This window comes from Podarcis gaigeae (genome assembly GCF_964106915.1).
Source record: "Podarcis gaigeae genome assembly, chromosome: 12".
NCBI lineage: Eukaryota > Metazoa > Chordata > Lepidosauria > Squamata > Lacertidae > Podarcis > Podarcis gaigeae.
In genome coordinates, this window is record NC_139688.1 from 7073106 (window position 1) to 7094780 (window position 21675).

At 45.4% G+C, this 21675-nt stretch overlaps 1 protein-coding gene across 50 annotated transcripts in view; it reads left to right on the plus strand.

Annotated features, from left to right (window-relative positions):
* Nucleotides 1–21675, plus strand: part of OBSCN (obscurin, cytoskeletal calmodulin and titin-interacting RhoGEF) — a 265894-nt gene that overhangs the window by 133577 nt on the left and 110642 nt on the right. For 28 of the 50 annotated variants that reach the window (XM_083703814.1, XM_083703858.1, XM_083703847.1 and 25 more), the window contains 7 exons: nucleotides 2904–3176; nucleotides 6557–6823; nucleotides 11399–11671; nucleotides 13412–13684; nucleotides 14812–15099; nucleotides 17298–17573; nucleotides 19507–20850. In XM_083703814.1, the coding sequence (XP_083559940.1) occupies nucleotides 2904–3176; nucleotides 6557–6823; nucleotides 11399–11671; nucleotides 13412–13684; nucleotides 14812–15099; nucleotides 17298–17573; nucleotides 19507–20850 (2994 nt within the window). The remainder of the gene's footprint in view (nucleotides 1–2903; nucleotides 3177–6556; nucleotides 6824–11398; nucleotides 11672–13411; nucleotides 13685–14811; nucleotides 15100–17297; nucleotides 17574–19506; nucleotides 20851–21675) is intronic. The other 22 variants (XM_083703817.1, XM_083703824.1, XM_083703823.1 and 19 more) reach the window with 3 other exon arrangements.

Sequence of the window (21675 nt, forward strand, 5' to 3'; positions counted from 1 at the left end):
GGCTGAGACACAGTATTGTAATTCTGTGCGTAAAGTGGTTTGGTGGTGCTTTGCTTAAATCCCTGAGTCTAGAATTTAGAATTTATTATTTATACCCCACCCATTTGGCTGGGTTTCCCCAGCCACTCTGGGCAGCTTCCAACAGAGTATTAAAATACAGTGGTCTGTTAAACATTAAAAGCTTCCCTAAAGAGGGCTGCCTTCAGATGTCTTCTAAAAGTCAGGTAGTTGTTCTTCTCTTTGACATCTGGTGGGAGGGCATTCCACAGAGCGGGTGCCACTACCAAGAAAGCCCTCTGCCTGGTTCCCTGTAACTTGGCTTCTCGCAGTGAGGGAACTGCCAGAAGGCCCTCAGCGCTGGACCTCAGCGTCCGGGCAGAACGATGGGGGTGGAGACACTCCTTCAGGTATACTGGGCCGAGGCCATTTAGGGTTTTAAAGCTCAACACTTTGAATTGTGCTTGGAAACGTACTGGGAGCCAGTGTAGGTCTTTCAAGACCGGTGTTATGTGGTCTCGGTGGCTGCTCGCAGTCACCAATATAGCTGCCTCATTCTGGATTAATTGTAGTTTCCAGGTCACCTTCAAAGGTAGCCCCACGTAGAGCGCATTGCAGTAGTCCAAGCTGGAGATAACTAGAGCATGCACCACTTTGGCGAGGCAGTCTGCGGGTAGGGAGGGTCTCATCCTGCGTACCAGATGGAGCTGGTAAACAGCTGCCCTGGACACAGAATTGACCTGTGCCTCCATGGACAGCTGTGAGTCCAGAATGACTCCTAGGCTGTGCACCTGGTCCTTCAGGGTCACAGTTACCCCATTCAGGACCAGGGAATCCCCCACATCCACCCGCCCCCTGTCCCCCAAGAACAGTACTTCTGTCTTGTCAAGATTCAACCTCAATCTGTTAGCCGCCATCCATCCTCCAACTGCCTCCAGACACTCACACAGGACCTTCACCGCCTTCACTGGTTCTGATTTGAAAGAGAGGTAGAGCTGGTTCACACACGTACAGTATTCACATCACTTTTATCTCTCACTACCTGGCTACTCAGCACCTGATGCCGTTCGGTTGGGTGTGTCCTAGCTTTGTTGACATGCATTAATGTGAGGTGCTATGAAAGTTCTGTCTACGGCTCTCGATGTGTGAGATCTCATTCACACATGCAAGTTTCTGTCACAATGTTTCGCTCATTGAGTAACAAACCTGTATGTGTGAACGACACATGCATAGTCCCAGGTGTATGAAAGCAGTAGTCACTGCCACTCTGTACTGGCAGAACATTTCAAGCATATATAAGCCAAAAAGCCAGAGCGCTCCTTTTAGTTTACTACTAGGCATCATTTTATGCTACATGATACTCATGTGAATGGTCTCCTGGCAATTGGAGGTTGTGATTAGGAGTTTTTTTTGAGGGGAGGGGGAGAGGAGAAGGGACTATATAGCCTATTTGCTTCCTGCCATTTCCCCATTCAAAATCAACACACACCAGGCTGCTTTCTCACCTGTGGGAGAGAAGTTACAAGGTCCCTGTGCCCAATGGCGTAGCGTGGGAGGTGCAGGGGGGGCCGGCCGCACCGGGCGCAACATCTGGGAGTTAGGGTTAGGGGTCGCAAATCCACGGGCTAGGGGTCGCAAATCCACGGGTTAGGGGGCGCAAATCCACGGGTTAGGGGGCACAAATTACTTGCCTTGCCACGGGTGCTGACAACCCACGCTACGCCACTGCCTGTGCCTTTTCCCCTGCAGGGAGAAAAGCTGCAGAGAAGTGTGATTTTGAGTGGGTAACAGTGGAAGGAGAAAGGGTTAAGTATGCCATGCACAGCATGAAAATAACAGCTTCCTACAGCTACTTTTCAGCTTGTTTCAAGAAACTGTTTATGCATCTCCCACAATTACCATCTGGCTTGGTTCCAAGAAACCGTCAAAAGGTTTTTACAAATGTACATTGGGATGAATAGTTGAGCACTCATTCTCTTATCATTTGAGGAAGGTTTTGTTGTGTATCTAAGGCATGCCTATCAAAGGCGACACCCGAGAGAGTTGGCACATCTACCTTGTTTGCATATCAGGGTGCAATATTATGACAAAAAGTATCAATTGCTTGATTGTGTGAAAGCAAAACCCCATCTGTCTTGTTTAAGTTTGGGGCAGATTAGCTTCCTTATACAGCCATAGAATAAAAGAATTGTATTGTTGGAAAGGACCCCAAAGCTCATCTCGTCCACCCCCTGCAATGCAGAAATCTCAACTAAAATTTTCCTGACAGATGGCCACCCAACCTCTGCTTAAAAACCTTCAAGGAAGCATGTTAGAAAGTTAGTCAATGTGACAAGAGAACGATTCTTTATTAAAAATCCATGTTAACTGATCTCTGCAATCTCATAGATGCCATGGTGTTGTCCTATGAATGCATGTCCTGTGCCTACCAAAATGGTGGATTCCCATATCTGTTCCATCTTAACATGATGGAGGGTCCAGCAAGTTGAATTTTCTTGAAGTTCTGGCACAGGCTCGTGGTATTTTGATGCCAACATTAGACCAAATTACAGCTCACCAACGTCTCGATTGTACCTAGTTTCCAAAGTATTTTTAAGAATGTGATCAGTTGCAATCATAGCAGGTCATTCTCAAAGACCACTATCCCATGGCAACATCACAAGTGGGCATGGCAGGAGGTGCCAACCCGTAACCATTTCTCCAGGATAAATGAGTTTCGACCGTTGGCCTTGAGTGTGTCTATGTGTAATTGTGATATGTTCTTCGGTATCAATCTTGATTGCTAGGTTTGTAAGTCCCTTAATGATGTTCGTCTCTTAAGTGGTGGGTGTTGTCAGTTTCGTAAAAGCCAGTATGTTTACACATGTATTCTCCCTTGGTATGCATTCTCTCACTTTGTTACGCAGAAGAGGAAGTGCAGATAGTTTCTGGTTTAAAGAACACGGACGTCTTTGCGGGCGAATCAGCCACTTTCACTTGCGAGCTCTCGCGCCCGGGCATGCAAAACGTACAGTGGTGGCTGGATGGATCTCCCCTCCAAAGCAGCCCTGTGAACGAAATCTCTGTGCAAGATGGGAAAGTGTATACTTTGACCCTAAAGGACCTGGGGCCCAATGATTCAGGAATTGTGACCTTCAGAGCGGGCCCCCTCATTTCCTCCGCTAAATTATTAATCAAAGGTATTTTGGCTTTGGATGCAGTTGCCCAATGGGCCACCCCACAAACCACGCTGCTTACGCTTCTGGCTTCAGGTGGCCTTAACAACTTTCTGCAAAATGGCTACTGGAAGGCATGCATTAACCAGCAAGCACCATCTTACTAGCTTATCCGCCGGCCTCTTACAAGATGTTCCACTGCAGGTGTTCTTTCCAGTACTAGTTCATGATAAGGTATAACTTACATGCACACACAGAGAGACAACGGAGGTTGCTCCCAAAGCCTTCCATGGGCCAGGAGAAAAGTATGAACCCCCTTTTAAGCTCCAGGTTGTTTGCAGACTCTCATAAGCATAGCGTAGACAGCTAGGCAGAAAGATACTGCTTGAAAAGGGAATTAAAATGTGAGATTTTCAGAGGTGAATGCTGGCAGTGTACATATTGAATTAGAAATTTTCTTGCAAAAGACACGTCCATATAACCAAAACAGGTGCAACATTGCTTACTGGGGCAAATAATCCTTAATAAGAATATACGAAACCCGCCCTGTTCGTCTTACCAGCCCCAGTCTTGGAAACATGGGGAAATTATTATTTTGTATGCCACTCTTCATATGAAGATCCCAGGGTGGTTTACAATATATTTCACAGTGTGTCTCAGATGCCCTTGCTTTTAGGAACTGCTGCTGGAAGTTACATGCACTTCTGAATCATAGCTGTCAACGTTTCCCTTTTTTTTAAAGGGGAATTCCCTTATTCCGAATAGGATTCCTCACAAGAAAAGGGAAAAGTTGACAGCTATGTTCTGAATGTGCATGCAGGTGCAGCTGCTGTCCTCCAGTTTAATTTGGGGTGGAAATTTGGGGGCTTGTATAAGTGTTTGCATAGTGAGCCCCCCAAACATTTCCCCCTCATGCTGAAATTGGAACTGGACAAAGGGTTATGGTTACTAGTTCTAAATATTTCACTCCCACTGAGGTTTATGGCTGTAAACACTAGGAAAGTTGACACCTCTCTCTCGCACATGAACCACCTTGGTCCTTAAGGCTATGGCTGCTACCTGTAGGGAACATGACGAAGGTTGCAGAATTTGAGCGGTTGTGTGTCTCAGTTCAATAATCCCACTGGAATTCGTTTATAGTCAGAAATCACGTAGAGTTCCTGTGAAATCATAGGCAGCTTCCCAAGATATTTTCAGAGAATAATCGGCATGAACAAGCAGTAAAGTAATTCCCTTTATTATACCAAATTGTGTTGATGTAAGAGAACCCAGGCTTTCAAGTTACACTGCATTCTTCATTCATCAAGCAAAATAGGTAGAAAGGGATAGATCCAGTTTGAAATAAGAACAATATATGAAGAATCCAAGGGTGGCACCATGCTTAATTCACCAGGAAAATAAAATACTAGTGAAATTCTAACCATGCTTACGTTAATGCCCTTAACGGACACTTCCTTTATATTTCAGCTGGTAATGCTATCTCTGTGCTTTTTGCCTTTTCTCTTTATATCAGCCTGTCTTTTCTGTCCAGGCCAGATCTTCCCAGAAGATGTCAGGAGGATATTCTTTCCTTCTCATTCACTATTTTCCAACAATAAACAGGCTTAAAGGTAAAGGTAAAGGTACCCCTGCCCGTAGGGGCCAGTCTTGACAGACTCTGGGGTTGTGCGCCCATCTCACTTAAGAGGCCAGGGGCCAGCGCTGTCCGGAGACACTTCCGGGTCACGTGGCCAGCGTGACAAAGCTGCATCTGGCGAGCCAGAGCTGCACACGGAAACGCCGTTTACCTTCCCGCTGGTAAGCGGTCCCTATTTATCTACTTGCACCCGGAGGTGCTTTCGAACTGCTAGGTTGGCAGGCGCTGGGACCGAGCAGCGGGAGCGCACCCCGCCGCAGGGATTCGAACCGCCGACCTTTCGATCGGCAAGTCCTAGGTGCTGAGGCTTTAACCCACAGCGCCACCTGCGTCCTTACATGTGCACAAATGATGCTTATTTGGTGATGCACTGGTCCCTCCGTGGAACTCACAACATTACAATTCTAGTTTGGTTTTTGTGCATTAATGTAAGCTGTTGCATCTTAGTCCAATTCCGGCACAATTCCAAGTCCAGCTCTAAGTGTGCAAGGAAATGCACAAGTCTTAAATTTAAAAACAAGGACCTCTTAATTAGTGCAGCCTGAGTCACCTCACCTCTTCTCTGAGGAGCCCTGACTGTTTTTCACACCAATGTCACTTCTGAAACATTTTCACCCAGGACACAACTTGCCTCACTCTGATCTCAATCTTGGACTCAGTTTTTAGCCAACATTATGCCCCACTCAATTGTCTTGTAAGACATCAGCAAAGGGGGCCATCAAAAGAGGTCTAATCTGACCACTGGGGCTGTTGCCACTTCAGGTCAACGCTGCTTCATTCTTGCCAATCCCATGCTATGTCAGCCCTTAACTCCAGCAGACCCAATAATTGGGTGAGTGGGATTAAAGGTCTTGGTTTGGGCAGGTCTATAGATCAGAAAATGGGATGCGGGTGGCGCTGTGGTCCAAACCACAGAGCCTAGGGCTTGCTTATCAGAAGGGCAGCGGTTCAAATCCCCACGACGGGGTGAGCTCCCGTTGCTCGGTCCCTGCTCCTGCCCACCTAGCAGTCTGAAAGCACATCAAGTGCAAGTAGATAAATAGGTACCACTCCAGTGGGAAGGTAAATGGCATTTCCGTGTGCTGCTCTGCTTCACCAGAAGCGGCTAAGTCATGCTGGCCACATGACCTGGAAGCTGTCTGGACAAACGCTGGCTCCCTCGGCCTATAGAGTGAGATGAGCGCCGCAACCCCAGAGTCATCCACAACTGGACCTAACAGTCAGGGGTACCTTTACCTTTATCTTACAGGCCACCCCGGCATTATAAGGCAAAACTGCTTTCAATTAAAATGGTAACATCTAACTTGAGCCCAAGGCAGGGTAGTTGAATTCCAACATCTCCCTCACCCATAACCCCAACAAAACTTGGCAAGGATGAGAAATATTCCCTATATTCAGCCTATAGAGCGAGATGAGCACCGCAACCCCAGCGTTGTCTGTGACTGGACCTAACGGTCAGGGGTACCTTTACCTTTATAGATCAGAATGTGAGCCCGTTCTCTAGTAACACACCTACAGAGATATAACTGTAATGTCCCAGGGACACACAACACGACAGCTTCCCTAACAGCTAATCCACCTGCTTCTATTCTGCTCGTTGCTGATGTCACAAGCAAACACAAAACTCATCAAACTAAGTGATGCTTCTCATCAGCTTTTCATGCATCTCACTTACACCGAGAGCACTGTGCTTAAACAAAATGAGCGCCCCTAAATGTTCCCCGAAGGATGCACTAATACATGTCCCTCCTGACGTGTCGGTTGACAGATCCAACCATTGAAGTGGTCAGTCCCATGCAGGACATTACGGTGGACGAAGATGGCACAGCAGAATTCATCTGCCAGTATTCCAGGCCTGTGCAGGCCACGTGGATGAAGAACGAGCAGGTGGTTCATGCAGACGGCCAGCGAATTGTCATTGAGCAAGACTGGAATGTGGCCAAACTGAAGATTAAGCCTGCTCTCCCAGGGGACACCGGCATCTATTCTTGCGAAGTTGGCGGCACTAAAGTGGTGGCTATGCTTGATGTTCAAGGTGAGGTCTTCCACGATGGAAAGAAGACGCTCGAGGGAGTGCAGGGAGCGTTCACAGCAGCAACCACCCATGAGCAGCGCTACTTCTTTTGCCATGGCCTAGCTCTGTTTTCCAGCTGCAGCCTGTGGTGTCTGAACAGAGGCTGGATGACAACCTCTCAGGGGTTCTGTAGCTGTGATTCCTGCATTGCTGGGGTTGAGCTGGGATCCCTTCCAACTCTACAGTTCTGTGATTCTGTGAGGAGCTGTTGACTCTTCCAGATTATAGAGCATGGGGGAAAGACCCCACTCCTTTTTTAAAAAAATGGGGGTTATAGCTATAGGGCTGAGCAAACCTTTCAGTTTTGTTTCCTCTCAGTTTCACATTTTTCTAGTCCTTCAGTTCTGTTCTCCAAAGTTTCGCATCAGCTTGGAATTTTTACTATTAAACAAATCTGGCTTGATGGTGGAAATTTCCCCCAGCACACACACACATTTAAAACAGTTTTCTGCAATGTGCACATTTTTGCAAGCAGTTTACTTTAATATAACTTAGCTGAGTATATTATTTTCACTATTTTTATGCTTATCCCCTCCCCCATAATGTACAGATTTTTGACACACAATATTTGGCTGGAGAACTGCATCAGAAAATTTGGAGAAGTGCAAAATTTAAAGGATAGCTATATTTTGGTTCATGTGGGTCCCCCCCCCCCAGGAAGCACATATTAGGTAGGTTTGCATGAAAATGGAAACCAAGCCAAATTTCTCCTCCCTCCCTAGTTAGCAATTTTATGTGGCCCCCGGGACTGAGTCTTACCTGCTGCAGGGATGCTGTGAAACATGGTCTTTGCAAAAGCTTTGAAACAATATCCCAGGGCACCTCTTCCCAACACTTTCCCAACATGCCTTTTTTCGTTTCCACATACTGTCTTTAATTTAGGGCTGCCTCTTCATGCAAAATCTAATTAAAGTCGTTTTGGATAATTAAAGGTCTGTTGTAATGTTGTGGCTCTGAGTGTAAGCTGAGAGCTGAGGAGCCACCCGGCTATTTTAATTCTCACATCAGTTATGAACTTTGCTAGGGTGGGCGTAGGTAAGTCACTGCCTGAACTTAAACCTCCCCAACTGCAAAAGGGGGAAAGTAATACTGGCCTACCTTACAGGGCTGTTGTAAGGATAACTGAAAATAAAATAAATTTGAAATGCTTTGAGTACCCTAAAGTGTTTCGTAAATGCTAAATATAAATACTGCCTTTGATTATATTAGTCAGCATTTACCCAGAGCTCAGACTTCTGATACTGTTGCTTAATACACTTATATTGCTCTTTGCTTATTCTTATTTGGTTGCTATTAGCAATGTGGTGGTATTATTATTATTATTCCGATTTTGTTTTTATAGTTAGAATCATAGAATCATAGAATCATAGAGTTGGAAGAGACCACAAGGGCCATCGAGTCCAACCCGCTGCCAAGCAGGAAACACCATCAGAGCACTCCTGACATATGGTTGTCAAGCCTCTGCTTAAAGACCTCCAAAGAAGGAGACTCCACCACACTCCTTGGCAGCAAATTCCACTGTCGAACAGCTCTTACTGTCAGGAAGTTCTTCCTAATGTTTAGGTGGAATCTTCTTTCTTGTAGTTTAGATCCATTGCTCCATGTCCGCTTCTCTGGAGTAGCAGAAAACAACCTTTCTCCCTCCTCTATGTGACATCCTTTTATATATTTGAACATGGCTATCATATCACCCCTTAACCTCCTCTTCTCCAGGCTAAACATGCCCAGCTCCCTTAGCCGTTCCTCATAAGGCATCGTTTCCAGGCCTTTGACCATTTTGGTTGCCCTCCTCTGGACACGTTCCAGTTTGTCAGTGTCCTTCTTGAACTGTGGTGCCCAGAACTGGACACAGTACTCCAGGTGAGGTCTGACCAGAGCAGAATACAGTGGCACTATTACTTCCCTTGATCTAGATGCTATACTCCTATTGATGCAGCCCAGAATTGCATTGGCTTTTTTAGCTGCCGCGTCACACTGTTGGCTCATGTCAAGTTTGTGGTCAACTAAGACTCCTAGATCCTTTTCAAATGTACTGCTCTCAAGCCAGGTGTCACCCATCTTGTATTTGTTTGTTTAGCTATGTTCTATTGGGTGCCTGTTGATTGCTTTGAGCCTGTGGGAAAGTGGGTCATAACATTTTAAAAATCAGTAAAAGTGAGGTGTCCATAATGACAAGAGAGGGGACAATATATTTTGTGCTATTCTGTGCATTAACAACTACTTGGAATTATGCAATCCACAATGGTGCAGTTCACATTACCCATGTTTATTGCTTTTGACATCATAGGATCAATTTGGGAAATCTCCGTATTGGGAGAAGAAGGGTTTCTACTGTCAGCTACCGCAGGTCGATGCATAAACTTTGGTGAGGGTTAGGAGGAGATATGGAATTGTTTCACATGTTTCATATTGCAAAAGGGAAAAAAACAGTATCTCATTTATTTTGATGTTGTCATTTCGTCTTTCAGTAGTCCTGCCCTGAGATGGTTCACAAGCTGCCCAGGCTCTTCCTTGACAATTGGGCCACCTTTAGCAATGGCAGTGTGCAATCCTGACAGTTTCTGTCCCCTTTAAATTTCTGAAACCAAGTTTGCCCTGGGCTGAATTAAGGAGGAGGCACCAGGAAGTCTGCAATCTTGCCATCATAATGGAGAGATATTTTGACTGATTTTATGCAATTTTGCAGGTTGCATGTACCTCCAGTGCACCATTTTTAAAGTGTTTTCACAAGCTTTTATTGAATCATTACTGTTATATTTTCCCTTTTTTGGGATGGCTCTGTACTCTGACTTCTTGTTGTTGATGATGACATTATTATGGATTATTGCTGACATTATTAGTTTCTCTTGACTTTACAGCTAATTCGTTGGTAACTTAAAATCAATAAAGCACATTTTTAAAAAAGCAGGAGGCACCATGAGCCTGGCAGTTGTGAAGCCCACAGGCTTGGAAGGCTTTAAAGAAGGATTACCGGGAGATAAATTCCCAGAGGAGAAGGCTTTCAATGCCTATGAGTCATGATGGCTATATTCTACTTGCCCAGAGATGGTACATCCTCTTTACCCGCTTCTGGCGAAACTGGACTCCATCCCTTCCTCCCTTGCCGCTGTGAGATCTTGCAAGATTTCAGCGAGATCTCACAGGAAACCGCTGCCAATGCCACTTCTCTGCTGGTGGGCTGGGCTGTGGAGATGAGGCGGGTGGCATCTCTTGGGCTTCCTCTGTTTGAGGTGGGCGCCTCACCCTGCCTCATCAAAGCAGTATGCCTCTGTTATACCAGTTCCTGGAAGTGGAGAGTGCTGTTGCTGCACTCAGGTCCTACTTGTTGGCTTGCCTTGGCCATCTGCTTGGCCACAGTGAGAACAGAATGCTTGACATAAGAAGAAGAAGAAGAGTTTGGATTTGATATCCCGCTTTATCACTACCCGAAGGAGTCTCAAAGCGGCTAACAATCTCCTTTCCCTTCCTCCCCCACAACAAACACTCTGTGAGGTGGGTGAGGCTGAGAGACTTCAGAGAAGTGTGACTAGCCCAAGGTCACCCAGCAGCTGCATGTGGAGGAGCGGGGAATCGAACCTGGTTCACCAGATTACGAGTCCACCACTCTTAACCACTACACCACACTGGCTCGAGAGACTGCTAGATGAGGCCAATGGCCCATCTAGTCCAGCATCCTGTTCTCACAGTGACCAACCAGATGCCTGTGGGGAAATCCTCAAGCAGCACGTGAACATAACGGCAACTCTTCCTTCTTGTGGTCTCCAGCGACTGGTATTCAGAACCATTGCTGCCTCCAGCTATGGAGGCAGACCAGAGCCACCATGAGTAGTAGCCACTGAGAGCCTTGTAATTCATGAATTTGTCTAATCTTCCTTTAAAGCCATCCAGGTTGATGGCTTCAGAGCTGCCAGGCTCATGGTGTCTCTTCCTGGACTAGATGGTCCTTTGGCCTGATGCAGCTTCTTATGCTCTTCCTGAGTTGCACTGCCCTTATGTTGACATTACAGATCAGTTGATTATGGAACTCTTTGCTGGGTCATCAAACAGAACATTCCATCGTTTTAGAGCTCTTCAGCCACTGCACAATGACCGCTGCGTTTCAAATGAAGATTGTATTGAAAGTCTAAGTTAGTGGCTCTCAAATTTCACCCCCCTCGATTGACCAAATTGCTGGGGGGGGGGGTGGCCCTCAGTGGACCAGTTTGTAAAGTTTTGTTGCTTGACAAATCAAAGCACATACATAACTCACATTTTAACATTTTTCCTTCGGTGCTAACATCATTGCTGTTTATGAAAATCACAGGATCGAGGTCAAAGCTTTGTTAGCTTCTTCAGTAATGGAAGAGATATAGACCACTTGTACAGAACTAGTAGACCACCTGTGGTCTGAAGACCACTGTTTAAGAACCTCTGATCTAAGGAATTGCATTCAACCGATATGTGATCGCCTATTTTGATTTTCTACGTAATGTTCAGATGTGTAAACTCAGTGATTAATTGTGAATTTATTTATTTTTTAAAAAACCTTTCCAACAGCCAAGAACACCATCGTCCAGGGCTTAGAGAACGTTGATGCAATGGAAGGGGGTGAAGCTCTGTTTGAGTGCTACCTTTCGAAACCTGAGTGCTACAATTATAACTGGCTGATTGATGATGAGCCAGCCAAAACTTCTGAAAACATTGAGATGGTTTATTTTGAAAATGGTCTCCGTCATCTCCTTCTCCTGAAGAACCTCACGCCCCATGACAGCTGCCAAGTGACTTTCCAAACCGGTGATGTGGCTTCGTCTGCATTCCTAACTGTAAAAGGTAGTATCATACTATTGCACCATAACCACAAGCCTACTGACCCAGATAACATATCATTGTTCCTCCCATTCTCTGTCATCCTCTGTCCTTTTTCTGAAAGTTACTAGACTCAGAGTAATGAACGAATGAGATGTATGCAACTGGACTCCTCTGGTAGTAACTTTTCAATATGGGAGCTACTATAGGACCACTCTTCCCTGTGCTCTGCAAGTAACGTTGGAGCCCTGGGTAGGGATGTAAGAAGGCATCTTTTTGCATCCTTCCCTGTATTTGTCTCATGCGGCTCTGCTTTAGTTCTGCTGCAGTTCACCTTCTGCCAAAAACTTGCTGTCTGCTGTAATGAAATGTCCTACATTATATCGTTGTTATGTTATTCCATCCCGTTCTTTTATTTTTCTTTTTAAATTTGTTTTTATTGAAAGATTTCCATGGATAACAGAGGTGCATATAATGTAGGTCTCTGTTTTCAGTTCATAGAGTCCTTTCTACAGGTCAATTGCATTCGGTGTGAGACGCTGCTGTCATAGGGATTGTGAGGTTGTGGGGAGAGAGAAGGGAGGTAATGATATTTCATTCTTCTGCACAGTGTACATGCAGAGTTTTGTGTGAGTGTCAGGCAGATAGGTTGTTTGTTTGTTTGTTTGTTTGTTTGTTTGTTTGTTTGTTTGTTTCTGTTGGTGGTACAAGAGGTTGGAGAGCCCAGAGCACAGTTGGTTGCAGTGAGTTTTGGTTGTGCGTTTAAGGAGGAGGGGGTTGTTGGGTCAAGTTATCCCATGTTTTTTATGTTGTTGGGGGTGGGTGGGTTCATTTCAATGTAAAGAAGACACAATTCAAATGGGGCATAATCTATTGTGCATCATGTTGTTGTTTAGTCGTTTAGTCGTGCCCGACTGTTTGTGACCCCATGGACCAGAGCACGCCAGACACTCCTGTCTTCTACTGCCTCCCGCAGTTTGGTCAAACTCATGCTGGTAGCTTCGAGAACACTGTCCAACCATCTCGTCCTCTGTTGTCCCCTTCTCCTTGTGCCCTCCATCTTTCCCAACATCAGGGTCTTTCCCAGGAAGTCTTCTCTTCTCTTCTCATGAGGTGGCCAAAGTATTGGAGCCTCAGCTTCAGGATCTGCCCTTCCAATGAGCAATCAGGGCTGTTTTCCTTCAGAATGGATAGGTTTGATCTTCTTGCAATCCATTGGACTCTCAAGAGACTCATCCAGCACCATAATTCAAATAATTGTGTATCATACACACACTGAAAGCACTAGCACCAACACTGAGTACCGATTGCATTCTGTGGATTGATTTTCCGCTTTCCATTTTCTCCAGAATGTAGAAGCATCTTGTAGAAGGAATCCCAGTTATTCACACAGATCTCACTCATCCTGGAAACAGGTGTGAGATGAAGCAATGTTATGGGCTCCAGCCACATAACCCTGTTTCCATGAGCTAGAGTGTGGGAGCAGGAGCTGAGGCGAAGTGTGCTGAGCCAAGAGCTGAGCAAGTGATCTGGACACTAAGAAACTCAAAAGGGCAGGGCTGGGAAATCTGTGGACCTCCAAGATGTTGTTGGACAACAAACCCCATCATCCCTGATGACAATCACCATGATGGTTGGGCTGCTGGGAATTGGAGTCACCAACATCTGAAGGTCACAGTTTTCCCACCCCTGTGGTGCACTTAACTCACAACTTTTCCTTCCTTGCTTTGAAGGCATTACTCATGCATTTCGTCATAATTTCAGGATGGCGTCTGGAATTCTTGGAGCCAATCACTGACACCACAGTTACTGCTGGGGACCAGGCCACCTTCACCTGTGTTTTAAGTGAAGCAGTTCCAGTCAATGAAATTGCTTGGTATATTAACGATGTGGATATCCAAGCAGATGAAAACTGGAGGATCCAAGCAGAAGGAAATAGCTACAAACTCATACTGAAGAAAGCTCAACTACATCACTCTGGAGAGGTGACCTTTGCTGCAAGGGATGCCATTGTGTCAGCTAAGTTATCTGTCATAGGTAGGTTGGGAGAATCCAAGTTCCTAATGATTCTAGTTCTGATTTAGCATCATTGAGCTTTATTGTGAGGCCTGACAATAGTGCCACTCTTTCTATGCTTGGTGGAATGTCACATCAATGAGATTTTTAATCTTGTTGTCCTGAGTGTAACTTTCTGCATGATAAGTACTGCTGTAAATTCAGAACTTTCGCTGTTCTGATCATCCACCAAAGCACCACAGTGGCTCACGCGTTATATCGCTTTTCAAAAGATTTGTTCCAATTCCAACAAATCAGTTTGAAAATTCGATTGTGCCTTGGTTTGCTGACATCCTAACAAAGCCAGAATTATATTTAGTAGAATAATGATGTTGATATATATATTAAAAAAAACACTTCTGGTGATATTTTCTCTGGAGCATCATTAGACTTGACACGATGCCGCTGTTTGATTTGAAAAGTTCTCAAGCACTTGTGGCTGTTGAGGACTTGGTTTGCTGCCCCATGTTTGCGGTAAGATGCAGAGCATTTCTGAGATTCCCTGCTGAGCTGCAACCCCTGTAGAATGATGTTCTGGCTTAAGCCATGTTTTGGCATTGATCACCCAGCACTCCCTGTTGAACAATATGTCAGAAATGATTATTTTCAGCAGCATTCTGTAAATGAGGTCTGGGCTAGCTTTTATAGGGCTGGAGCATCTTGGATGTAGGTGTGACAATGTACCTATCATAAGCAGGCCTGGTGTTAACAATTGGCCAGGTCTAGGGCTCTAGGGACGCAGGTGGCACTGTGGGTTAAACCACAGAGCCTAGGATTTGCCGATCAGAAGGTCGGTGGTCCCTAGTCTGACCTGCCTCCCACTCAGCACTGGGCAGGGGTACCAACTCGAAAAAAAATATGTGGGGAGGCAGGTAAATCCCGCCTTGCATAATCAATCATGAGACATGGTGTGCGTGACCATTTGAATGGCAATGCGCATCAACTTGGGCAGCGGGTGGTCCCATCAAATATTTTATTGGGTGTGTGCGAAGGGACCTCAGCCCCTAGCAGTTGGCTCTTACGGCCCCGGGACTGTCTTGAATGTGTTGCCATACTTCTAAGATGCAGCACGACTTTTATACATGCCTGGAACTCTGTTGTGCCTTCAGCCCTCCCTGACCCTCCTGAGGAACCGGAGATCATAAGTAAGACCAGCCACTCGGTGACCTTGTCCTGGTTCAAGCCGCTCAACAACGGGGGTGCTGACCTCATAGGCTACCGTGTCGAAATGAAAAGCCCAGGCAGTGACTGGCAGCCATGCGGCACCGGAGTTATCCCAAGCACAGAGTTTGTAGTGGACAATCTCACAGCAGGCAAGACGTACAGATTCCGCATTTCAGCTGTCAGCAAAGCGGGTGCTGGGGAGCCAGTGCATTTGCCTCAAAGCGTGCAGCTAGGTGAGAATTAGAGGACCCCTCTGCTGTCCCGAGAGTAGCTCTACAGCTCAGCATCTTGCATGGCATGTGAGCTTTGCCCGAAGGATCTGTTTACTTTTCAGCAATTTGCAGGCAAGCTCCACGCTCAGGTTCTGCATTATGTAAATGTCGTGGGCAAGCCAGGCACTTATGCATCAATTGAATTAGATGTGAAGGATGAGCCCTCTGCTCCCCGCTCTACCATATTCTGGCTATAGCTTGTTACAGTCAAACCTCAGTTGTCAAATGTAATCCATTTCGGAAGCCCATTCAGCTTCCAAAACTTTTGACAACCAAGGCGCGGCATCTGATTGGTTGCAGGAGCTTCCTGCACTCAAGCAGAAGCTGCATCAGATGTTCGGCTTCCAAAAAATGTTCGAAAACCAGAGCATTTACTTCCGGGTTTTCAGCGTTCAGGAGCTGAATCGTTCAAAAACTGAGCTGTTCGAGAGCCGAGGTTTGACTGTACAGTACTCCTGAAAATTCATGGTGGGGGGGAAATACACACACACACACACACACACACACACACACAATGTCTCACATTCTAAGTTCATGCCCAATTTGAACTCATTTCTGTATTGTGGCCTCTATTGCCTCCCCATGCTTATGACTGTCTCATCTGCACAAGGCTGCATGTGTATTTTCCCTAACCAAAGCTACATGCAACATTTTGGCAGCAGTGTGCTAAAAGACTAACACACCACTGTGAAGTCAAAGCCTGATCCTTCACAACTTAGTGGGGCTGTGACACTGTCTTCATATAACCAATTTCTGCAACATCTATTTATCTCTTCTAATGAAGACTTCAAAGATAAAATTGGTTATATGTTTTCATGGCTTTCATGGCTACTTCTTCTTTTTATTGGGTTTTATAAACAAGGATCATAAGGATGATGAATGATACAAATAAATAGACCAAGTCTTCTCATGTCTTGTCAAAGAGATAAGCATGTAACTATACAACCTTTAGAAGACATCTGAAAGCAGCCCTGTATAGGGAAGTTTTTTAAATGTTTAATGTTTTATGATGCTTTTATATATGTTGGAGGCTGCCCAGAGGTGGCTGGGGCACCCCAGTCAAATGGGCAGGGTACAAATAATAAAGGGACGCGGGTGGCGCTGTGGGTTAAACCACAGAACCTAGGACTTGCCAATCAGAAGGTCAGCGGTTCGGATCCCCACGACGGGGTGAGCTCCTGTTGCTCGGTCCCTGCTCCTGCCAGCCTAGCAGTTCGAAAGCATGTCAAAGTACAAGTAGATAAATAGGTACTGCTCCAGCGGGAAGGTAAACAGTGTTTCCGTGCACTGCTCTGGTTCGCCAGAAGTGGCTTAGTCATGCTGGCCACATGACCCGGAAGCTGTACGCCGGCTCCCTCGGCCAGTAAAGCGAGATGAGCGCCGCAACCCCAGAGTCGGCCACGACTGGTCAGGGGTCCCTTTACCTTTACAAATAATAAAATTATTATTATTAGTAGTAGTAGTATATCACAAAAATAGAACAATAAATTTGCAGTATTATCTGCAACATATGGTTCATTGTTTGTGGTCATTGTACAAGTTCTTGAATGGGTTTAAACAAAAGCAATAATAAAGGGGAGTTAGAGTGGAACAGATTTAATAGATAACATTCAACATTGCATAGCCAAACGCCTAATCAGAAGCCCTTGTGGTGTGCTCAGATTAAGTATAAGTGATAAGCCATTTCCCCCCTTATGTTACCAATGAAGCAATATAAGACATTGGTACATTGGTGACTATGGGATGCTGAACTCCATGGCTGCTTCTAAAACCCTATGGAAGTCCAGATTTCTGTAGGTTCTGTATTGCACACTTGTGAAACCGCTGCCATCATCACAGCTACTGCACATTCTTCTGCAAAGCAATGTTAGCATTTTAGTCCCTCTTTGGTATAAACTTCTGTGGGGTCAGAGATGAAGGATGCAAAAGTGAGAGATTATTACAATTGAAACACTCTGTTATATTTCCAGTCCCACGCTAAGAAACTGCATTCGTGGTCTACGTAAAACCTAGTTCTGGAAACAAGGGAACATTCAGACATTTGTCTCACTTTTTTTTTTTTTGCTGGTTATCCATTCTTCTTTGTCGCTTTCCTTGTTGAAGCACAAAAGGAGAATTGTATGACGTAAGCCCATTGGTCTTGATGTCTCCCATTCCAGAGCCGGCTGCAGTGACTGCAATCACTCGACCTTTGGCCGATAAGTCTGCCATTGAAGGGGAGAAGACTCGTTTGGAGTGCGAATTGTCCAAAGAAACCAAAGAGGTTGTTTGGCTCAAAGAAGAAAAACCAATCCAACCTGGTGGGAAGTACGAACTCATTTCAGAGGGCAAAAAACAGACCCTCATCATTCATGGCTTCAAAGCTGAGGATCAAGGGTCATACACCTGCATGGCCTCTCCTGACGTCAAAACATCTGCCAAACTTTCTGTCGAAGGTACATTTGCACCATCACTTTCACTGCTTTAGTAACCATCCCAGCCTAAAAGTGGTCTTGGAATTTATTCTGAAAACCATTTCAGTGTTCAGGTTTGTTGTTGTTGTTGTTGTTGTTTAGTCATTTAGTCGTGTCCAACTCTTCATGACCCCCTGGACCAGAGCACGCCAGGCACTCCTGTCTTCCACTGCCTCCCACAGTTTGGTCAGACTCATGTTGGTAGCTTCGAGAACACTGTCCAACAATCTCGTCCTCTGTTGTCCCCTTCTCCTTGTGCCCTCCATCTTTCCCAACATCAGGGTCTTTTCCAGGGAGTCTTCTCTTCTCATGAGGTGGCCAAAGTATTGGAGCCTCAGCTTCACGATCTGTCCTGCCAGTGAGCACTCAGGGCTGTTTTCCTTCAGAATGGAGAGGTTTGATCTTCTTGCAGTCCATGGGACTCTCAAGAGTCTCCTCCAGCACCAGAATTCAAAAGCATCAATTCTTCGGCGATCAGCCTTCTTTATGGTCCAGCTCTCACTTCCATACATCAGTACTGGGAAAACTATGTTTGTTTAAGGTAAAGGTAAAGGTACCCCTGCCCGTACGGACCAGTCGTGTCCGACTCTATCATAATGCTGTGTTAGCCTCTCGGATGTTACTTTGTGAATACAGTGGTACCTCGGGTTACATACGCTTCAGGTTACAGACTCCGCTAACCCAGAAATAGTACCTCGGGTTAAGAACTTTGCTTCAGGATGAGAACAGAAATCGTCCTCCGGTGGTGCGGCGGCAGCGGGAGGCCCCATTATCTAAAGTGGTGCTTCAGGTTAAGAACAGTTTCAGGTTAAGAACGGACCTCTGGAATGAATTAAGTACTTAACCCGAGGTACCACTGTATGTCACTGAACACAAGGTAGGGAAATGGAGAGCAAAGGCAGCATAAACTTATTGGGTGAAGATTTTCTCAAAGAGTGCTGAAAAATAACTGTGAAAGCGGGCGTGTTTTGACACAAATACTGAGTAGTTTCAGCTCAGCATAAAACCCCACCCCCTATATAAAGTTGTGTCAATGAATATAGCTGTGGGGGAAAGTGAGGATGCACTTGCCTAAGCAGTTGCCATGTTCTCTGCAACACCCCAATGCCAACACTGCTTTTGAAATTTATTTTATTTTAATTATTGAAAGTGTTTCTAAACCACACATCATCTAACACCAGAGCAGTTATATCCATGTATAAATATATGGACATAATAAAATGTTCACAAATCATACTAAGGGGTGTGTCTGGCACATAATTGCATTATCCATGCTAGGGATGGAAGGATCTGTCGAAACAGAAAATTTCTTAATTTCTCATTTTTCAAGTGACAGCTCTCTACATTTTACAGTCATTTGCATTTTTTCCAGGGAGGGAAAATCCTCTTGAAAATTCATCAGATTTTCAGTGTGAATTTCTCCTAATAAACACATTTTTATATGCAGTTTTGACTAATGTGCACACCTTTTGTAAGCAATTTCTCCTAATATATGCATTTTGATAAACATTGTTTGGTTGGTGAACTGCATAGGGAAAGTGCAAATTTCAAAGGATAGCTGTGGCTCAGCCCACATATCATTTCAGAAAGTGTGAATGTGATTCTGCTTCAAATGAGGCCTGAATCAAATTTCTTCCCCCGTTCTTGGTAATTTTATTCTTTGCTTTTTTTTATTAATTTGCAGTAAGACATAGCAATAGAAAGAACAATTGGTTTTGCTGAACTTATGGGCATGCGTTGTCTCCCAAAATGTAATTTTTTGGGAACTGCTCCATCAACCTTCTAAGATGTTTGCATGCTATATAATATGACATTATCTAGCTCTCAAAGACACAGGATTGTATCTTCATGTTAATCTGGTTATCCTGCTGCTCCTTGGTGTAACCGTGAAACTGTACTATTCTGTTTCTCTTAGTGTCAACTGTGTCCATGTTAAAAGAGGCCACTGAGAAAACCCTCAAGCCTGACGAGCTTGGCGAGATAGCAGATGACCAGATGCAACCCAGTTTACCACCTGAAGCTGCTCAGGAGGGTGACCTCCACCTCCTATGGGAGGCTCTTGCCAAAAAGCGCAGGATGAGTCGGGAGCCAACTCTGGATTCGATCAGTGAATTGCCAGAAGAGGATGACAAACGTCAGAAACAGAGGAAGGAAGAAGCTGAGATCATCCAGTACTACTCGGAGGAATACTCTACTTGTGATGAGTCGGCTAAAGCAGGAGAAGCAGACTTCTCTGTCACCAGTTCAGACGACGAGTCGAGGGCCGGGACTCCTTCCCTTATTAACTACCTCAAAAAGGCGAGCACAACCAGCGTTAGTGGTCAAGTCCAGACTGTCTCTGCAGGGAAAGTCTCTAAACAGTGGGAGAAAGCAGGTCCTGAGCCAGCTGCTCTTGCTAAGCCTGTTGAACCAGAAGCTGTAGAAGGAGATCTGGATGACCCTTCGTTGTCTCACGCAGCCGTGAAGATCCAGGCTGCTTTCAAAGGGTACAAAGTGCGGAAAGAGATCAAGCAGCAAGAATGTCCCATGTTTGCCGAGACCTTTAAGGACTTCTTTGGAGAACCAGGAAGCACCCTCCACCTTGAGTGTGTGGCTCAAAGCAAAACCGACATGAAGGTCCGTTGGCTGAAGGACGGCGTTGAAGTTTTGGACGGGCGCCATTGCCACATAGACAATTACAGCGACGGCACCTGCTCCTTGATCATCACTGGCCTCGAAATGAATGACGTCGGCAAGTACACCTGCGAGGTATCCAATAAGTTTGGCAAGGCCTCCCACAGCGCCAAGGTGACAGTGGGCGTCCCACCTCAAGCCCCCGTACGGAAACACAAGGCTGCCAAAAAGATCCCCGAGAGTGAGGAGAGCTCTTCTGGCAGCGAGTTGGATGATGCTTTCCGTAAAGCCGGGAGGAGGCTTCACAAGCTGTTCAAGTCAAAAATATCCACGGAGATTTCGGACGTGGATGAGGAACTCTTTGTTAGTGCTGATGAGGGAGAGATAGAGGTGGTGGACCACCAGACCTACCGTGAAGATGCGAGGTACATCTACATCAAGTTTGAAGTGATGGCTGAGGCGAAGACGGCTGCTAGCCGGTTTAGAGAAATGTTTGCTGCTATGGGTATTGCTGTTGAGATTGACATCCTAGATCAAGGCTCCAAGAAGATAGAGCTGCGTATTGGGAAAGTCACACCTCCTGCCCCAGGGCAACTGAGAACCCTGGTGAAAAGACCACCGCCTCCTTTGCTTACATCTGACACTGGTAAGTGACGCATGCAGGTCAGCTCAGGTGGGGCCCAATTGACCAGCCTTTTTTTATCCACACCTGAAATCTCAGAGTGGTAGTCAACAAAGTTATACCCTGAGTAGACCCACTGAAATTATGTTAGGTCAATTAATTCCAATAGACCTACTCTGAGTAATGCTTAGTCAAATACCACCCATAGTATCAAAGATCTGTAAATCCTGACATAACCAGGTACCACCTGAAATGGTGGTTTAAAGATGAATGAGATCAGAATTGTTTAATTCATTTACAGCTTGGTAATATTTGCATTCCGCTCTTCCTCAAAGGAGCTCAGAGCAATATGCATTAAATTCTCATTGGATTTCCCAAAATTGCCTAGCTACAGGACTTGGAAATACACAAACCCATGGGCTCTTCTTTGCTTTTATTAAAATTTATAATAATAAACCTCTCTCCCAAGTATTGAACCCAAAAGATACTTCTGAAAATGCACTATATGCTCCACGCCTTGGAGAACCTGAGTGCAACAGTGGTGTCTCCCCCCCTGTGATTCCCATCATCTGGTATGCAGTGTATGCTGCCTCCAATAGTCTCTATGGATCCTACATGATTCCCCCCCCCCCTAATCCTCTTTTACAGCCACCCAAGTTGGTGGCTATCATCATATCACCTTTTTGAAGTAGGTTAGGTTAGACGTTGCCCGTCTTTAACCCCAGAACCTTTCCCAAAAATTAGAAGTCTAGTTACAGCAGAAGTGCTTATCTTGTCACACATGTACCTGGGATTACAAGAAGATTGCAGTTTGAATTTAGCATGGCACCAAAACCAAAAAAGGCACCA